Source organism: Pogona vitticeps, chromosome 6 (assembly GCF_051106095.1).
Source record: "Pogona vitticeps strain Pit_001003342236 chromosome 6, PviZW2.1, whole genome shotgun sequence".
NCBI classification, from domain to species: domain Eukaryota; kingdom Metazoa; phylum Chordata; class Lepidosauria; order Squamata; family Agamidae; genus Pogona; species Pogona vitticeps.
The window spans coordinates 29,287,244-29,304,503 of NC_135788.1; the positions used below are offsets into that span (position 1 = coordinate 29,287,244).

Here is a 17,260-nt window from a genome sequence, read left to right on the forward strand (position 1 = left end):
CTACAGGGAAATTCATGTTCTAAAAACTTTAGCTCTGACAGATTCAGTGTCAGTTTTTCTACTTGAAATAGATCACCTGTAACTTGTTAATTTCACATCTCAGGCTAGGCGACTCCATGAATCCATGGCCAAAGACTCTTACAGTTGTGCAATCATATAGCCGGATATCACATAATCCTCCATTATCCAGCTCTATAATTTCTGGAACCTGACCTTTGAAACAGAAATCAGAAAGTGAACCATATAGAGTTAATATAAAGGCTTTGTGGATAGCAGCCAAGACAAATGTACTCCCTAACAGCTTATTGGAAGGGACGCGTGGTAGAGGCCACACTGCTGCGATGAGGAAGTTGTTGTTTCCTGGGGAGAAAGAAGTGTTCACATTTGGCTGCAAGTCTGTAGTGGGGCTGAATCTCACTAGCCACTGCATCTCACAGGATTGCCTCCTTTTAGGCAGGCATTTTTCTACTTTGCTGCTTTAGAACCCGGCAGGCAGTGCTACCCATGTATTCTCTTTATTTTAGGGTGCTTTTAGGGTCCTTGTTTCAGTGCTATGGGTCCATGCTGGTCACTGCTGGAAGCTGGGAAGGAATTTTTTCTTCCTACCAGATGGCTATCTAATGGTTGGCATGTTTTTGGGGTTTTTTGCCTTCCCTGGGACACCCCATGTGAAAGCCACTGTAGTGAGTTCTTTACCTCCATCCCTTTGGCAGATTTACCCCAATAGATCCTGCAGAATAAGAAGGATTTTGGACACCCTCCTTCCCTCAAACCTTTTTTTCCCCCTAGGGATACACTTAGGTTCTCAATAAACTTGTTTTCTCTATGTAATGTATATGGTTTAACCTTCTCATGTCTCATCCACAATTATGAAACTAGACCAAGGGCACTAAAGGTACAAAGACTGCTTTCAGACAAAGCTTTTATCCTGTATCTGTAGTGCTCAAACATGGAATTTTAAACAAAGGCATTTCCCATTTTTAACAATGCTCTTTGACCGGTACTTTCAGGAGCACTCCACAATCTCAGCAAAAGAAAAGGAAAACCTTTACCAGTACAGGCTGGAGAGGTAAACTTCTTTCTATATTATACCACTTTGGACTGCAAGTGGGAGGTAACCTTGCTGAGCATTATTTTGTGTAAAACAATTACCCACATGTAGAAAAACAGATGCCAGAATAGTTCTAGGCTATAGCACTTATGTCTTCATTTTCTGTATGTGGAGAACTTTTTGGCATGCAACCTTGAGAATATCTACCTACAATCTGGATTGCTTTGGTCTAGAAATAAGTTTATTCCCATAGATGAATTGCGAGAACTAATTTCAGAAGTATAATTTCAGAAGTATAATTCACATGATCACCAAGATTCTTTCAAACCACGCATGGATCATATTCACGCAAACCACTCATGCAATCCTAGACCTAGGCGTACAAATAAAAAGTCTGTTATCTAACATGACCAAAAATAAAATAAAAGGAAATAAAAGAATCTAGCACGAGAAAAATTGAACAAATACAACTTACCTTCAGGAGATAGCACAGATGTTGAAGACAGTATAACAGAATGGTCTAGGTTAATACAGAGAGATAGAGTAATGACAAGGCTCACTGTGGGGCACCTCTGCCAAAAGTGTGAAGAAGGAACTAATAGTGCGGCTTGACTCACCAGATGACACGCTGCAGTCATAAGAAGCAAAGCCTTGAAAGCAAGCACAGCCCCATTCAACACAATGACCCCTCCCGCTGCAGAGGTTGGGGCACTTCAATGCTAAGAGCAGGTCTTCCATTAATCCTTCATTTCCTTTGATGTGATAATCACCTTCTTCCCAAACTCTCTTTTCACATTCATTTTCCAACAGAGCCAGGCTGGTCTTTGCCCAGCTGAGATCATCCTTCAACTGTAGATCTTTGACACACATAATTACTGTGTCCTCTATTCGATGGCCAAGGAGAGCTTTACAAGTCCTAGCTATGCTGGAATTGGCAATGGTCTCTTGACAGAAGGCCAGGGCATCAGACTCAGTGAGGCCAGAAGGTGTAGGCCACGAAGAAAGGACCTCTTGGTGTGTGTCAGCTGTGTGATCCTCTGGAAAGAAATAGCTAAACCCATCCAAATCTGTTTGGCTTAAGCTCTGGGCAGGAAATACTGAAAGGTACTCATAATAATGCTGGCGCTTTGGACGCTTTCTGACAGAATGTCTCCCGTGGAGCTCCTGACTGTCATAAATGTCAGCATATCTGTTGCCTTCCAAGCTCTCAAGAGGTTGCATATCAGCTGTAACACCTGCCTTTGAATTTGGAAAGATAACTAGGTCCCTGGAGGATGATGTTTGAAGAACCGTTTGATTAAGAGAAAGCTCTTCTCTGGAGGCAAGAGCAGAGGAGGCTTCTTTGAGTACAGCTCCACGCTTCCTTAAGCCCCTGATATTATCAACTGAGCTAATATACTCAGCAGTAACATCCAGCCCTGGGATCAAAGAAGGCAGCCATGCATTTTGTTCCCTTCTTTTGCAAGACAAAGTGAATCCTGCCTCAGAGTTCAGTTTATTTATTGGCTGATCTGTTCCCACATTTTGAGTGCTACAATGGCAGAAATGTGTTTTCTTGGCTGATGTTGAAAGAGCCGGGGTTTTGTCAAAGAGACTCTCTCCTGGTGAAATCCTGTCAAAGAAAAATAACAGCAAAAACTCACCATGGCTGCTGTTCAAAGACACAATAGGCGCACACTGTGAGAAAAAGGAGAAATGCTGCTCTGGCTACTTTTTTGAAGCCTAAGGAGCCAAAAAAAGTTACTTTTATAAATCATCATTCCCAGAATCCCCCAGCCATTAGGTTTTCTAGAGACTTTTCCCAAAATCAAAATATGACTTAAATCTTTGACGACAGAAAATCTTAAGGGTAAAAGTGGCAAACCAACATCCAACTAGTCAGCCCCATTTTATTCTTTAAAGTAGGTAAGATGATCTCATCACTGGCCAAAGATGTAAGGAATTTCATAGCTGAATCCAGTTTGCTCCAGCACTCGCCCTATGGTGCCTTTCCTCCATACACAGATACTGCCCAAAATCCTTGTGCATAGATATACAAACAGTACAAGTTTTGAAGAAAAGTTGGCTCAAGTTAAGAAACCATTGTGTTATCTACTGTGTGCTGAGTCAAGTGAGTCTGTATGCAATAGATACTGTCTACAGAAATTTCTTAACTTAAAGCAATTCATCTCCAAAGGTTGTGCTGTTTGTGTTACACAGGTGTAACTAGGCAAAAGGCCATCATTTCATCATTTCTTTGTATACCATGCTGTCTTTCCAAATGTTATATGGTAAGGATGGATTTAGTTTTTAACATACGCATCACTGTGACAGATACAGCCTGGAACACAAAAAGCCTGTCTTCTTTTTTTAGAGGCAGAAATTAAAAGATCATAAGTATTAAGTTATGAAGCAACAAACAATAATATACACACAAGGAAATAAAATTTAAAGGGATAGATATGTTAGCTTAAGCAATACTGTTAATAACATTTAAATTATATTACGGCATTGGGTATTCTAAATTTAGAAAAGTTACTTTTCTCTCATTATATTCACTTCTAGTTATTATTTTCATAATTTACTTTCAGTGCATGGAGCAAGGCCATTTTTGTACAAGAATCAGATATAGGATAAACTGAACTCTGCTCTCTGAAGCACAATGTGATTTGATATTAAACTAAAAATGTATGAATAGTTTTCACAGCATGCAGTGATTTACTGTTTTCATTTTGTTTCTCTTGTGAAGTCTCTGTCCTGTAGGTCAGGATGAAAGCAATAACTTGCCCAAAGTCACTGGCTGAACCTCACTGAATCCTCAACACACCAGCCACTGAGAAACTCCTATACGCCTCAGTGGGTTTAACTTTTGAGTAAACATACATAGAATTGCAGTGTACATGGAAGAAGTGACATCTAAATTTAATATTCTGATAATAAGATATGATTTTAAAAGCACAGTGCATTGATAAACCTGGTAAGGTAATTCTTACCTCCATTCGCTAATAAAAGACAAATATGCATCAGTTCCGCTTGCTATTTCAGTGCCATCCACATCATGATAATCATTCTCCACAATGCCGTCAAATGTCCCACAAAGTCCCAAAGTATGCTTATAATCTGAACTGGGAGCTCTGAGAGTTAGACTCATTCCCCACTCACTCACATCAGCTCGAATGAAAGCTCCAGAAGAAAATGAGATCTAGAAACAAAATGGTATCAAAAGGTCAATAAGAAAATACATTAGAAATGGGCTTAAGACATACACTTTCTAAGGAAAGCTATCTCTTTCAATTACACTTTCTTTGCTTTCTCAAATAACAGGTGATTGATGTTTTGAGGGAAACCAATCACCAACATTTTTTTCAATTGAGGCTAGTGAGAATTGTCTGTTTAAAAGAAACATGTTGAATATGTTAAAGAACAAGTTTATTTCTTAACAGCCTCATAAGGCTTTTCCTTTACTCCTGGATCGTCTCAAAAAGAGAACTGTGACTTGGTTTCTTCAAACAATATTGCTTTAAAATAAACTAGGGATCCTAGACTTGTTCCTTCCTTATATCAGTTGGACATTGGACTGCAAGTTTAAACAAAAATATTAGGGAAAGGCATGTAAAACTGGATGGAATGCAGAAACATACGTTTACTGTCTTTCATACCAGCAGCTTCATTAGGGAATTTTTCTGGTCACCACCAACTCCAACCTCCAGACACTCAAAGTGCTCAGAGCTCACCTAGGCAACATACAATTCCTCCCTTTGGACCCTGTCCCTCAGACTGGGATTCTGGAGGCAATCTCTAGCACACTCAACCCACACTCTTATTATGGGTGATTCCACAGAGCCTTGTCTCTCACCAAAGTTATGTGTTCCCATTCATTTCACCATGTCTGCTCTGAAGTGGTGGCCCAAACAGCTGACTCTGCTGTTTTATCCTCAACCTTATGGAAGAAGGTCCTGAGGTAGGAGGAAGAGCTGATCCTAATCAGTTGAGATGTTCCATCAGTAGCCAGCACAGTCTCAAGTCATTGGGAAGCAGCATCCTCACTAGGAAGGCAGGCACTTCTATTGACCCATCTGCCAGCACCCATTATGCGTAAGATGCTGCTTTATGAAGACCATGGCAGGAAAGTGAGGTGCTTACTTCCTTATTCAAAGGTTTTATTTGCCACAATGGCACTTTCTGGAGGAGGGGGAAGGGACATGCAGCAGAAATCTGCCATTCACGAAGCTGCCCGCACAGTCCAAATCTCCTCAGTTCACAGATACTACTTTTAAAATGCTAAAAGCTGCTCTAGGGACAATGCTTTGTTTAAAGTAACATCTCGTTTGGCCCTATGATGCCCCCAGAATTATCCAAGAGGAGATACCTTCTGTGTTTGCTAAATGACTATCAAACCACCTATTGAGAATGAGTGGTATATGCAACATGGTACTTCATGAAAAATGTACTGGTAATTGTAGAAATGTGCCAGTGTAATGGATGGCTTTGCTGGCTGAATATTTCAGTGGTTTATGTTTCTGGACATGGAGCCAGAGGTTTAGAGTTCAATTCCCCACTGTGCATTGAAGAACAGCCAGCGTGGACAACCTTGGAAAAGCTGCACAGTCTCAGGATGCCCCCAGAGAAAGGGGATGGTAGACCACCTCTCAGTATTCTCTACCTGATCCTAGAAAATCTTGAAAAGGATTGTCACAAGTCAGAATTGACTTGATGGCACATGAAACGGAAAAAGTGGATGGCTTTTGTAGCTTTATGAATGATGCAATTGTTCACATTAGCTTGAAGTGGTCAGTATCTCTTGAATAAGATCCCATTTCAGATAAACTAATAGGAAGTGAAACACTAAAGAAAGAAATCAATGCCAGGAATCACTATAAGGTGAAGATTGCTCTATTTACTCTGCCATTATCAGTCCAAATGAGCTCATGCTTAAAATTATGGCTTATGTCTTGGCCAGAGCTCCTTCCCTTTAAAAGTGTCCAGTCTGAAGCACCTTCTAACTTGTAAAATGGGGAGAGAACATTTTTCAACAGAAAGAGAGAAAAATAATTTTTTGCAATTTTGATACTAGAAAGTAAAGGAATTGAGACCATGACTGATTAACTATGGCTTACTTTTACCTGTATAAGCCTCAGGCACAGGCATGCTCTACTTCTCCCTCCTTTTCTGTTGCAGCTGCACGGATGAAATCAGAAGCATTGCTTCCACTTTCAGTTAATCATGGTTTCATAGTATGTTTGAACTACAATTAATCTTTGCTATATTTTCTTGGAAGAAGACAGCTTCATCATCCAGGGTTGGTGTATGTCAGTAAAACTTGTTATTAAGGCTAACTATACTTTGTTGTCCAGGTTCAGATATAACACTAAGTTGCAATTACTAAAACCTATATTTAAGTAATTTAAGTTAAGGCTTCCACTACCATGCCAGAGAAGTAAGGGAAGAAGGAGCACATGAGTTTGCTCAGTCTTGTTCTCATCATTGTTGTTTAGTCGTTAAGTCGTGTCTGACTCTTTGTGACCCCATGGACCGGAGCACGCCAGGCCCTCCTGCCTTCCACTGCCGTTCTCATCATAATAAACCATAATTTGTCCTTATGTTTGAGTATAGCCCTTTTATATGCAAAAAACTGACAGAAGCTCTTCTTGAGGTAAATAGCAATACAGCCAACAGAAAAATGATACACACCGTGACTTTTCTTCCTAAATACGATTCAGTGATCCTGACATTGTTGTCTGCTGGATTTCTGCTCTTTACTGATAAGTGCGGCTGTGAGTCATGCAGCTGGCCACTGCACATGTCAAAGGCTATTACATCGCCCCCTTCTCTAGCAACAAACCCACAGTTACATGATGCTGGGTAATAAAGGCTGCCACAATCCCACTGGCGCACATGGACTTCAAAATCACGGGCAGTACTTCTGTATAACACAAAGGTTCCTGTTTTAAAATTGTCGTACATTCTAGAAGAAAAGGGGGAAAATACATTAAATCATTTTTATTTAAAAATTTTCAAAAACCTTTGTTTTAATGCAGTGTAAGTTGGTCAACTGTTGTCATTTTCATCCCTTTTTGTTTTTGTTTTCTGTTATTCCAAAGCTTTTATTACCATATCTTATGTACATTTACTGAGAAATAGGCTCCACTGCATTCAATTAGTTTTACTCCCAGGTCAGGGTGAATTAGATCTCAGTCTCTATAAGCAGGGTCAAATTACATGTGACTGAGGGTCAAATTAGATAAAATGCTGAGCTCAAAATTATTAGGTGATACACATTTTCTTTCCAGCAATGTGATTCCTTTAGAACAAGGGTCCCCAAGCCCTGGTCCGTGGCCTTGCCAGGACCAGGCTGCGGAGAAAAATCTCCTGCCCCCCCGCATGCGCAGATGCATTCACGCCCTTCCCATGCAACCATGGCTCCTCCCACACATGCACGGATATACACACACAGCCCCTAACATGCAGACATGGCCCCTCTCCCGTCTGCATGGCCCCTCCCACTAACACACAGACACATGCATGACCCCCTCCCCCACCCACATGGATGCACACACAGCCCGTCCCATGCAGACACAGACACACTCCCCCACCGCCTGCATGCTAAATCAGTCTGTAGAGGCAAAAAGGTTGGGGACCACTGCATTGTGCCTGAGCAATCAGACTTGCAAATTAAGTTCATGTTTATATCCTGATGACCAATAATAATAATAATAATAATAATAATAATAATAATAATAATAATAATAATAATAATAATAATAATAATAATAATAATAATAATAATAATAATAATAATAATAATAATAATAAAAACAAGGTAATTTGCAAAATATGTAGATGGACAAAACTCATGTTGGGACAAGGAATTATCTTATGGCAAGAGCACCGCTTCTAGATGTGGAGATGATAATCTCATCTGCTTTGACCATGGATAAAACTCATACTTTGTCTTCAATATTTTTGCTTGTTTTCAATTTGCAAAAGATAACTAAATTGAATTGAAGTATCAGTACTGTACATGTAGGCAGGGCCAGAAACATTTTGCTAAGTTAGGGGGAGATCTCCTCAACATATAAAGATCAAAAGCATACTACATGTGACTGAACATCAGATACAGTATCAACGGAAGTTGTATTGAAACTTTCATTTTACTTTTTAGATGCAGAAGAAAGGGTCCAGATTTTACTGGGAAGCAGAGGCATGGGAACAGACGTTTCTCATGCATGTCCTAATTGCGAGCAGAATCAAGTTCCTTCCAGCTGCCATGTTTTGCAGGCTCTCAGGAGCAGCATGCATAAATATGTGTATGGTACTCCGGGGAGGTATGCACACAGATGCCTTCCTTTCTATTAAACCACTTTCCTTTTACCTTACAATGTCCAGATGTACTAGACTACAGTGACTATACTGACTAGAATGATAGGAGTTGCAATCTGACACATCTGGAGAGTGCTAGAAGGCAATGGGATATATAGTCCAACATATTTGGATGCACCAGGTTGTAAAAGACTGTTACCTTGCTACGTTCTGAAATTTGTTTGCTCTAAGAGAACTAAGAAGGAGGTTAGTACCACTTTCTGCTGTTGTTCTAATTCCTCAAGATGTTGATGCTCCCCTTGCTTCTTAAATAAGCCATGAACAGAAGAAGGGGTAGCAACACATGTCATGTGAACATATGGAAGATTTCCTTTTCTTTATATGGGAAGGCTCTATGATAAAGCAGGAAAAGAACACCACTTGGCTGCAAAAATTACCATTAAGTCAGGCTGCACATAGCAATATGCATTTCATGTAGTTGCTAGGAGACTGGGCTCAACAGAATCTATCACTGTCTTTTGGCCTAGTCAACATTCTCAACAATACGGGTTTCAATCAGTGCCTACTGTCACTGGCTATGCATTGAGGTCATCAAGTATTCCATGTAACCATTGCTGTACTCTAGGGGTGCATTCTATAGTACAGTTCAAAATGAACTATTTTCGCTGGCTCTGTTTCACTAGTACAAAGGGAATGAAAACATTTTTCCTTTAGAAACATATCAGCTAGCATTATTATGCTGAAGCATATGCTAAGTAAAAGGCTTCTTTCTTTTATTTTGTGATTCAGTTAAGCCTAATGGGTGAAAACAACAGATACCTTTAATAATACGAGTGCATAGTTATAAATTCTCTTTAAAAGAAAAACACACAACAGCAGGAAATCTGTGCATTACCTTCCATCAAATGTGATGATATGAGGGTCAGTAAAAGAGTAGCAGTAGGCAGAGGGGAGATCCTTCACAGTAATCTTTGTGGGGAAAATAGAATAAAGACATTCACAGTCAGTCATCACTGATAAATCTGATGTTGAGGAGTCCTTAAGATAATTGCTAATAGCAGATCTTGATTTATAAGCATTTTCTCAGGCTACAGTCCTAAACCTACTTACTTGAATTTATTGGGGCCTACTTCTGAGCAGACATGTCTTGAATTGCACTGTCCATATGTTTTTGAGGACACTTTAACCATTACTACTGTTTCCTTATGCTTGCAAATGAAACCTCTGCTGAGGCAATAACAAAATATAGGAAGCTTATTTGCAAATTATGAAAGGTACTGAAAAGCTCCTGCCATGACAATTAGACATTTTCAATACTTAGGGAAATCTATCTTCTAATGAAGGGCTACATGTGACAGATATTTTGCATGTACTCTTATATCTCTATTAATAGTTCAGGGCTTCTAATAGCATAATTGGGCAACCACACTAAAGGTGGACTCAGTGAATTCAAAGCAAAAATGGTAGCAGTAATCTCCATCATCATAATTATTATATTTATTTAAAATACTTGCAGTTGTCATTCAATTAAGATATATATATATATATATATAAAAATGATACATAGCTGGAACAGGACATATCTGAGCGCACATTGTACTGCTGCTTCATTCAGGCTTAGTATTAGCCTGTATATGGATGGGAAACTAGCTGGGAAACCCATGGATGCTACTCAAAGTGAGATATAAATGTATTTAGAAATATAAATAAATACATGTGGGAAAACCAGCACGTTTGCATCAACTAGTTATTGGTTTTGTCCCCTTGTTTTGTTTTCTGTTCTCTTAGTGAAACTGGAAGGAACAGGTTCCTACCTGAATGCCTTCCGGCATATAACCATTCCACAGAAAATTGTCACTGACTACAGGTTCCACCACAATCCGGGTCCTTCTGTCTCCATTTCGAGTGAAATCAGGCACAGCAGTATAGTGGACGCTGGCCTGGCTACATGTTCCATTGAGGCACGACTGCTGAAGAAGGTCCACATGGCAAGACGAAAGTGCCAGGTTCGAACTGTCATGATCTTCCCCTGTTCCAATGCAGGCAAACCATTAGTATAATTTCTGTTTTAACAAATGTCAGGTGTAAATTTACACGTTTTAGGGGGAAATTCTATTTATTTATTTTTTAAACAGAATCACAAGGTTCCAAGTGACAAGAAAGCAAGACCAAACTAGGATATTTTGCTACCCAAGACAAAGAACAAGACACAAGCTTCTTATCCTCTGTACGGAAGCTGACAAGAAGGTCCATTCCAGATCACTTTAAAACCATGCTAGGGGTATGGGAGTGTTCTTCTCTACACCTGAAAGCGGCAGACATAGTTAACATAGGGCAAGACACACAGCACTGGCAATTCGGTATTTCACTATTCTCCCTGCCTCTAAACATCACCTGTAGAGATGGGGACAAAGTGCCGAAAGGGCACTTCGTCTTGGTTTGTGGCTCGTCAAACCTGATGACCTACGAACCATGAATTGCTCCCCCCCCCAAGTGACCTGACGAACAACAAATCAATTCATCATTCCTCAGGTCTTTTTTTTTTCTTTCCCTCCTCTTGCTATGAGGGAAAGCAGGGATCAAAGCACTCAGGCAGCCGCAGCTGTGGGATTGCATTGATCCATTTCCCCCTCCTCTTGTTAAGTTTCATGGGGCTTAGCAAGGAGAGGGAAAGCAGGAATCAAAGCAATCACGTAGTGCTTTGATCCTTTTTCCGCTCCTCTTTTCCCCTCCTCATTTTTATATGTGTCCTCTTATCTAATCACCTGTCTAATATGGCTAACTCACTCTACCTAATGGAAGTGATCACACTGCTAGGCTGGCAAGAGGTCTTGGTTCCCACTGAATCTTTCTATTCTCTTGTTCCTCCCTCCCTAAATTATATCCCATTTTTCAGATTAGAATATAAACAATGGAAACAAACAGAATTTAAAAAAAAAGAAATTAAGACATGACAGCTGACTGTATATGAATGGAGCACAAAAAGCAATGCCATTAACTCTGTTTCATGATCCAAAGAACATGCTGCAAAGCAAGGTAAAAAATCTCCACCACTGCCAAGGAAATTGCCACATATCTCAGTGGTAGAGCATTTGTTTGCATGCAGAAGGTTCCAGGTTCAATTCCCAGCATGTCCAGGAAGGCTTAGTAAAGAATGTTGTCTGAAACCCTGGAGAATTACTGCTAGTTGGAGTTGGTAACACCGGGCTAGATGGACCAAGAGTAGAGATGGGAGTATTCATATTTATAGATGAATATCCCTGCACAGCTGGAGTTAGTGAGGATCCGACCCCTGAGGCCAGCCCATCCACTCACGTGTCCGCTACTGCTGCTGGCCCCACTCATCCTTCCAATCGCTCCCAATCGCTGTTCTCTTCCCGGTCATCTAGCCACTCTAGCAGAGGGAGGACGAGTCTCCCTACAAGGCTACCAAGTGGCTAGCTGAGCAGCACTCCAGAGTGATTAGAAGGAAGAGAGGGGCTGCTGCCGCCAGCAGATGTGTGAGTGGATGGTCCCGCCCCAGGGGACGGACCCTTGTTAACTCCAGCTGCATGGGGATATTCATATTCGTATATGAATATCCCCATTTCTAACCAAGAGTCACAATCAGTGTATGTTCCTATGCTTTTAATAGACCTAAAAGTTATTAATTTTAGTCATCACTGAGGGTCAAAATACAGTGGTACCTCAACTTACGAACTTAATCTGTATTGGAACGGCATTCGTACATCGAAAAGTTCGTAAGTCAAGGCAAACTTTTCCATAGGAATGCATTGAAAACTATTTAATCCGTACCGGCTGTTTTTTGTTCTTATGTCAAGGCGTTGTTCGTAAGTAGAGGCATTAGTTCCCATAGGCAAAGCCGGTTAATCCATACTCTACCACCAGGGGGAGATTTTTTAAATTTTTCTTCTTCTTTTGACCTAAGATGAACTTAGGTCAAAAAAAAAAGGGCAGGAAAGTTTTATTTTGTGTTCGTAAGTCGAAGCAACATTTTGCGAATGGAGCCGTTCGTAATTCGAAACGTTCGCAAGTGGAGACGTTCGTAAGTCGAGGTACCATTGTATAAATTACAGTCAACCCAGGAGCAGAGCTGAAATCATTTTAGTTTTCCACAAAACATAGTTGAGGAACACTTCCATATCTGTAAAATCAGACTGGAAAGCAAAGAGTTGATTTCTGGCCTGATAACTACTAATCACAAAACAAAGCCAGCAAATCTGCAAGGTGTGAGAGATAAGAACACTTCCACAATCACACTTAATGAATTCCCTCTTCTAACAATAGGTTGTCTGTAATGTTAACTTTGGCTCTGAGAATGAAGCAAAATCAAGCCTCCCTGTCTTTCACAAAAAATTCCATATCACCTAAAATACAATTGCAGAAGGATGTAGCAGAATGTACCGTACTCCTTCAGGCAACAGGCAGGGTATGGTCATTTTATTAATTAAGTAAAATCAAAGCACACATCCTGCCTGCTAGTAACAAAATTAATGTATGAAGGGAGGTTCCAGCTCAGCTTGTGTCCTCCTGTGTCAGCTTGTTTTTAGTGAAAGATAACACTCAAGCATGATTCCTTTGGCTGTAGTCTGAGATGATACAGCCCTTTTTAACCATTTCTGAACTCTGTCACCTCATTCTGTTGTGTATATACAGCAGTCCTCAGATGTCTCAAGGGAAGAGAAAATAACTTCAATTCTCAGGGGTGGGAATTGAACAATTGCCTAATTCTTATATTCCCAAACAAAACGCCATCCTATAATACCAGTCCATAAAATAGCTCACCTCTATTTAGAAAGCACTCCTGCTAACCTAGCAGTTCGAAAGCATGCAAATACAAGTAGATAAATAGGTACCACCACGGTGGGAAGGTAACGGCATTCCATGTCTAGTCAAGCTGGCCACGTGACCACGGAAACTGTCTGCGAACAAAACGCAGGCTCTATGGCTTGGAAACGGGGATGAGCAGCATGCCCTAGAGTCGGACACCACTGGACTAAATTTCAAGGGGAACTTTTACCTTTATTTAGAAAGCAGCACATTTTTTAATATCTTAGCAGTTGTACAACAACAACCTAGATGCACAAAATGGCTGGGTATGGAGGTAATGGTATGCCAAGGCTGAAACTATGCTTCTGAGAAAAAAAAAGGTAGCAACTTGACAGTGACTCTGGCATACCATGGGATGCCAACCATATTGTAGCTCTTTTCTATTCCTTTTTTTCCAGATGTACCACATTCTGATTCACCCTTTTTTTTACCCACCTCATTTAGTAATTGGACTATCTCCGCAAGTTTGTTGGCACAATGGTTAAACTGCTGTCCTGCAGCCAAAACTGCGTTCACAACCTGGGGTCCAATCCCATGTAGCCGGCTCAATGTTGACTCAGGCTTCTATCCTTCTGAGGTCAGTAAAATGAGTACCCAGTTTACTGAGGAGGGGGGCCCTATGTAGCCTACATAATTAACTTGTAAACCACCCAGAGCATGCTTGATGCACTATGAGGCGGTATATACCGGTAAGTAGCGGGCTAAACTGCAGAAGCCTCTGTGTGCTGCAGGGTCAGAAGACCAGCAGTTGTAAGATCGAATCCATGCGACGGAGTGAGCTCCCGTCGCTTTGTCCCAGCTCCTCACCAGCCTAGCAGTTTGAAAGCATGTAAATGCGAGTAGATAAATAGGTTCCATCTCGGTGGAAAGGTAAACAGCGTTCTGAATCTAAGTCGCACTGGCCACGTGACAACGGAAACTGTCTTTGGACAAACGCTGGCTTTATGGCTTGGAAACGGGGATGAGCACCGCCCTCTAGAGTCGAACACGACTGACTAAAATGTCAAGGGGAACCTTTACCTTTAGCATGCTTTGCTTTTTCTTACTGGACCTTTGCAGCAATCTGGTCAGACAACAGATCAAAACAAAGTCATGTGCTGCATGCAGGTTCATGTTTGTTTGCAGCTAACTTGCAGTTAGTATCCTTTCTCCATATGCCTGCAAAAGTATAGTTCCAGCCCAAGCTGCAGTTTGTCCTATTCTGGCTAGCTGTCACCAAGAAACCATACTTGGTTACTCAGTGGTGAACCCCAATTAGAAGCCATGTTTTGTTGTTGGCAGGCAAACTTTGGTTTATTTCGACTGAATGTACCCTTGAACCCCAATCAACTTCCCATGAAACAGGAGCAAATAAAGAGAGGGAAACTGAAATAGACCAGAAATGGTTAACAAACTGTAGCTTGTCTGATGCTTTGCAATTCGTCTGATCATCTGATGGCTAAACCAACACACTGAGGTTAACATAAACTACTTAAACTTCGGCTTATGATTTGCAGTATGCAAACACAGTAAATAATGACATTTTGGAGTGCATTTATTGTTACCATTTGCTGATTTTTAAACTTAAAATACAAACACTTCTATTAATCTTTCTTTACACAAAACATTTACTTATGTTTCCTTCTATTGAAGGCTGTATCAATTCTTTTACTCGACAAGGCTTTCAATAGCATACTTACAGTGCCAATATATGCTAGACTGAGGCATATACGAAAACATACAATCTCACTCCATCCCTACAGGAATGTTGAGTGAAAATGAGGTCTAAAATTAAAAATTCAAAGCAAAAACCAATATTTTTTTTAAATTAAAGCAGAAATTACCTTCTTCTATCGTATATAGTTTTAATGAGATTTTGCAGTCATTTTTCACCTGACTAGCTCCAGGACAAGGAATGGGAATTTTGCTCTTGATTGTCAGTTTGTGTTCCTTTCCATCTTCTGATATATTATCTGCCTCAGGATGCAGCTGGATATTAAGAGAAATGCTAAGAATGCAAGACATCTATGTGGAATTATCTCATTGCATGAATTCATTATAGTCTCAGAAAAATGTTTAAAATAATTGAAAGGGAAAATTGTCTTTACCGTTGTTAAAGAAAAAAAATAGCAAATGACTCAGATGAAAACCTTGCCCTGCTCAAGACAAAAATGTCCTTACAATTATTTTTGTAGGAAAAAATACCCCAATATAGAGGGAATGTGAGACATTCAGGAATGGTTTCTGTTCTGTTCTTTTTTTTTTTCCAAACATGGGGACTTCCCAAAGAGTCTCTATCAAAGGCTGGTTTACAAAAAAGTATTGAAAAGGCAGCAAAGATTTACAAAGGATGAAATGTATAGATGAAATGGCTGCACTTAGTTCTGATGCTGGGGCATATTGGGGGAAATGAAACAGTATGGAAAAAGCATCCCCTCAAGATCTTGTCTGATCAAAATCTAATTGTTAGACCTAACTAGAGCAGGCCAATTGAATCAATTGTTGAATGGTAAATGAACGTACATGTAAGTCTCTTTAATATAGTGAGTCTAGTCTGCTTGGGGTGACTTACTGATTTTAAGGATCAGATTGTTATACCAAATGAAATTGAAGAAGAACATGGCAGATTGATCATCTTATCCCTGCCTATCATGTGAATCAGGGCAATGTGTTTGCGGGGGGGGGGGGAGGTTTTTCAGGGAAATTAAGTGCTTTGGGACCCAGAAGATCCAAAACTAGCTTTGCCCCCCACTGCACAATGCATCCAACCTGAGCAAGTCTTGTACTTGCTACTATCAATGGTAGCTTTCCACTCAAGAAAGTGTCTGAAAATAGAACTAGGCCATAAGACTCCTCTACTGAGCTGCAGATCTGTAGGTTAACATTGCTTTGCAAATCTAGATTTTAAAAAATACAGATATGTATGTCAAATGCCCACCATTTATTATTTTTAAAAGATGCTATGCCACTTATTTTAATATATACAACAGAAAAAATCTCTGACATGGCAAAAATTGGCAGCACTGCTTTTTACAATCCTTGCACTCTTACACAGATACAGGCAGAAAAGTCACTATTATTGCAGAATGTATTTTTTTAAAATCATACCTTAATTCCTGCAAAAAATTCCATGCTGTCAATGAATGAACTTTGCATTTCTGGTTTCTCTAAGAAAAAGGTGGAACTGCTACAGAAGATCTATGAAAGAAATATGACAATACTCCATTAAAGGACAAAGAATAACAAAATATTTTTATTTGGATCAAATAATACCATACATCTCAAAAAGGGGCTGTGATCCACTTCTCCCCACTGATGATTTATTCTGCATTAAAGGACAGATGGCTGTAAGTCTTAATGCAGTATACTGTATATTTTTATTTTAGAAAACAAAGAGGAGAGATCAGATGTTTCATTTTAACTGACTAGTGTTTACACGTTGAGTTTGAAATTTTTGTGTTATGCATGTCTCCTCCTCAAAGGGAGCAAAAGGAAGGGCAAATACAGTAACCTAAGATATGTTGTTGAATCTGATTTTCCTATAACCGTAACATAGATAATACTATCTTTTATTTATGAAAAACCTTGTACAATACATTTTGTACAGCTCAGATGTGGCTTGCAAGGCACTTCTTCAGCTCTTCCATTTTTGCAGTTTGGGATGTTGATCAAACCACTATTAGGTCAGCAAACATAACTGGTATGCTGTATTCACCTTAATGGTTACCACATTCTGCAGACTTGACATAGGTATGATCTTGTTAAACCCAAGCAGCAAGGGAGTGGGGAATCCATATATTATTATTTCTCAGAAGCCAAGACATGTTGGCTCCAAGACAAGTTCATATTCAGTATAAAAGAGGGATTGAAAATCAATCTGTTACATCACAGTTTCTTTCTGCCCTTCCTTCAAGGAGCTCAAGGCAACACTGACAATACCCTGACCTCTTTTTTCTTTTCTTTTGGGAGGTAGTTTAGGCAGAGAGCCTATCAACAAGTTGCACATTAAACTGGAGGCTGAGTGAAAATTTGAACCAATATTTCCTCCAGCAAAAGCACTGGCTTCAATCCAGATGATAGCTTCCCTAATTAGAGTAGAGC

The 17,260-nt window shown here is 40.0% G+C and overlaps 1 protein-coding gene across 1 annotated transcript in view; it reads right to left on the reverse strand.

The window, feature by feature from the left end:
- The window catches only part of VWDE (von Willebrand factor D and EGF domains), a 64,744-nt gene that overhangs the window by 32,016 nt on the left and 15,468 nt on the right, over positions 1-17,260 (reverse strand). Inside the window, exons 6-13 of the mRNA XM_073003244.2 lie at positions 16,268-16,357; positions 15,004-15,148; positions 10,165-10,379; positions 9,246-9,319; positions 6,722-6,995; positions 4,024-4,232; positions 1,669-2,663; positions 77-213 (exon numbers count right to left, since the gene is read on the reverse strand). Coding sequence (XP_072859345.2) covers positions 77-213; positions 1,669-2,663; positions 4,024-4,232; positions 6,722-6,995; positions 9,246-9,319; positions 10,165-10,379; positions 15,004-15,148; positions 16,268-16,357 — 2,139 coding nt within the window. The remainder of the gene's footprint in view (positions 1-76; positions 214-1,668; positions 2,664-4,023; positions 4,233-6,721; positions 6,996-9,245; positions 9,320-10,164; positions 10,380-15,003; positions 15,149-16,267; positions 16,358-17,260) is intronic.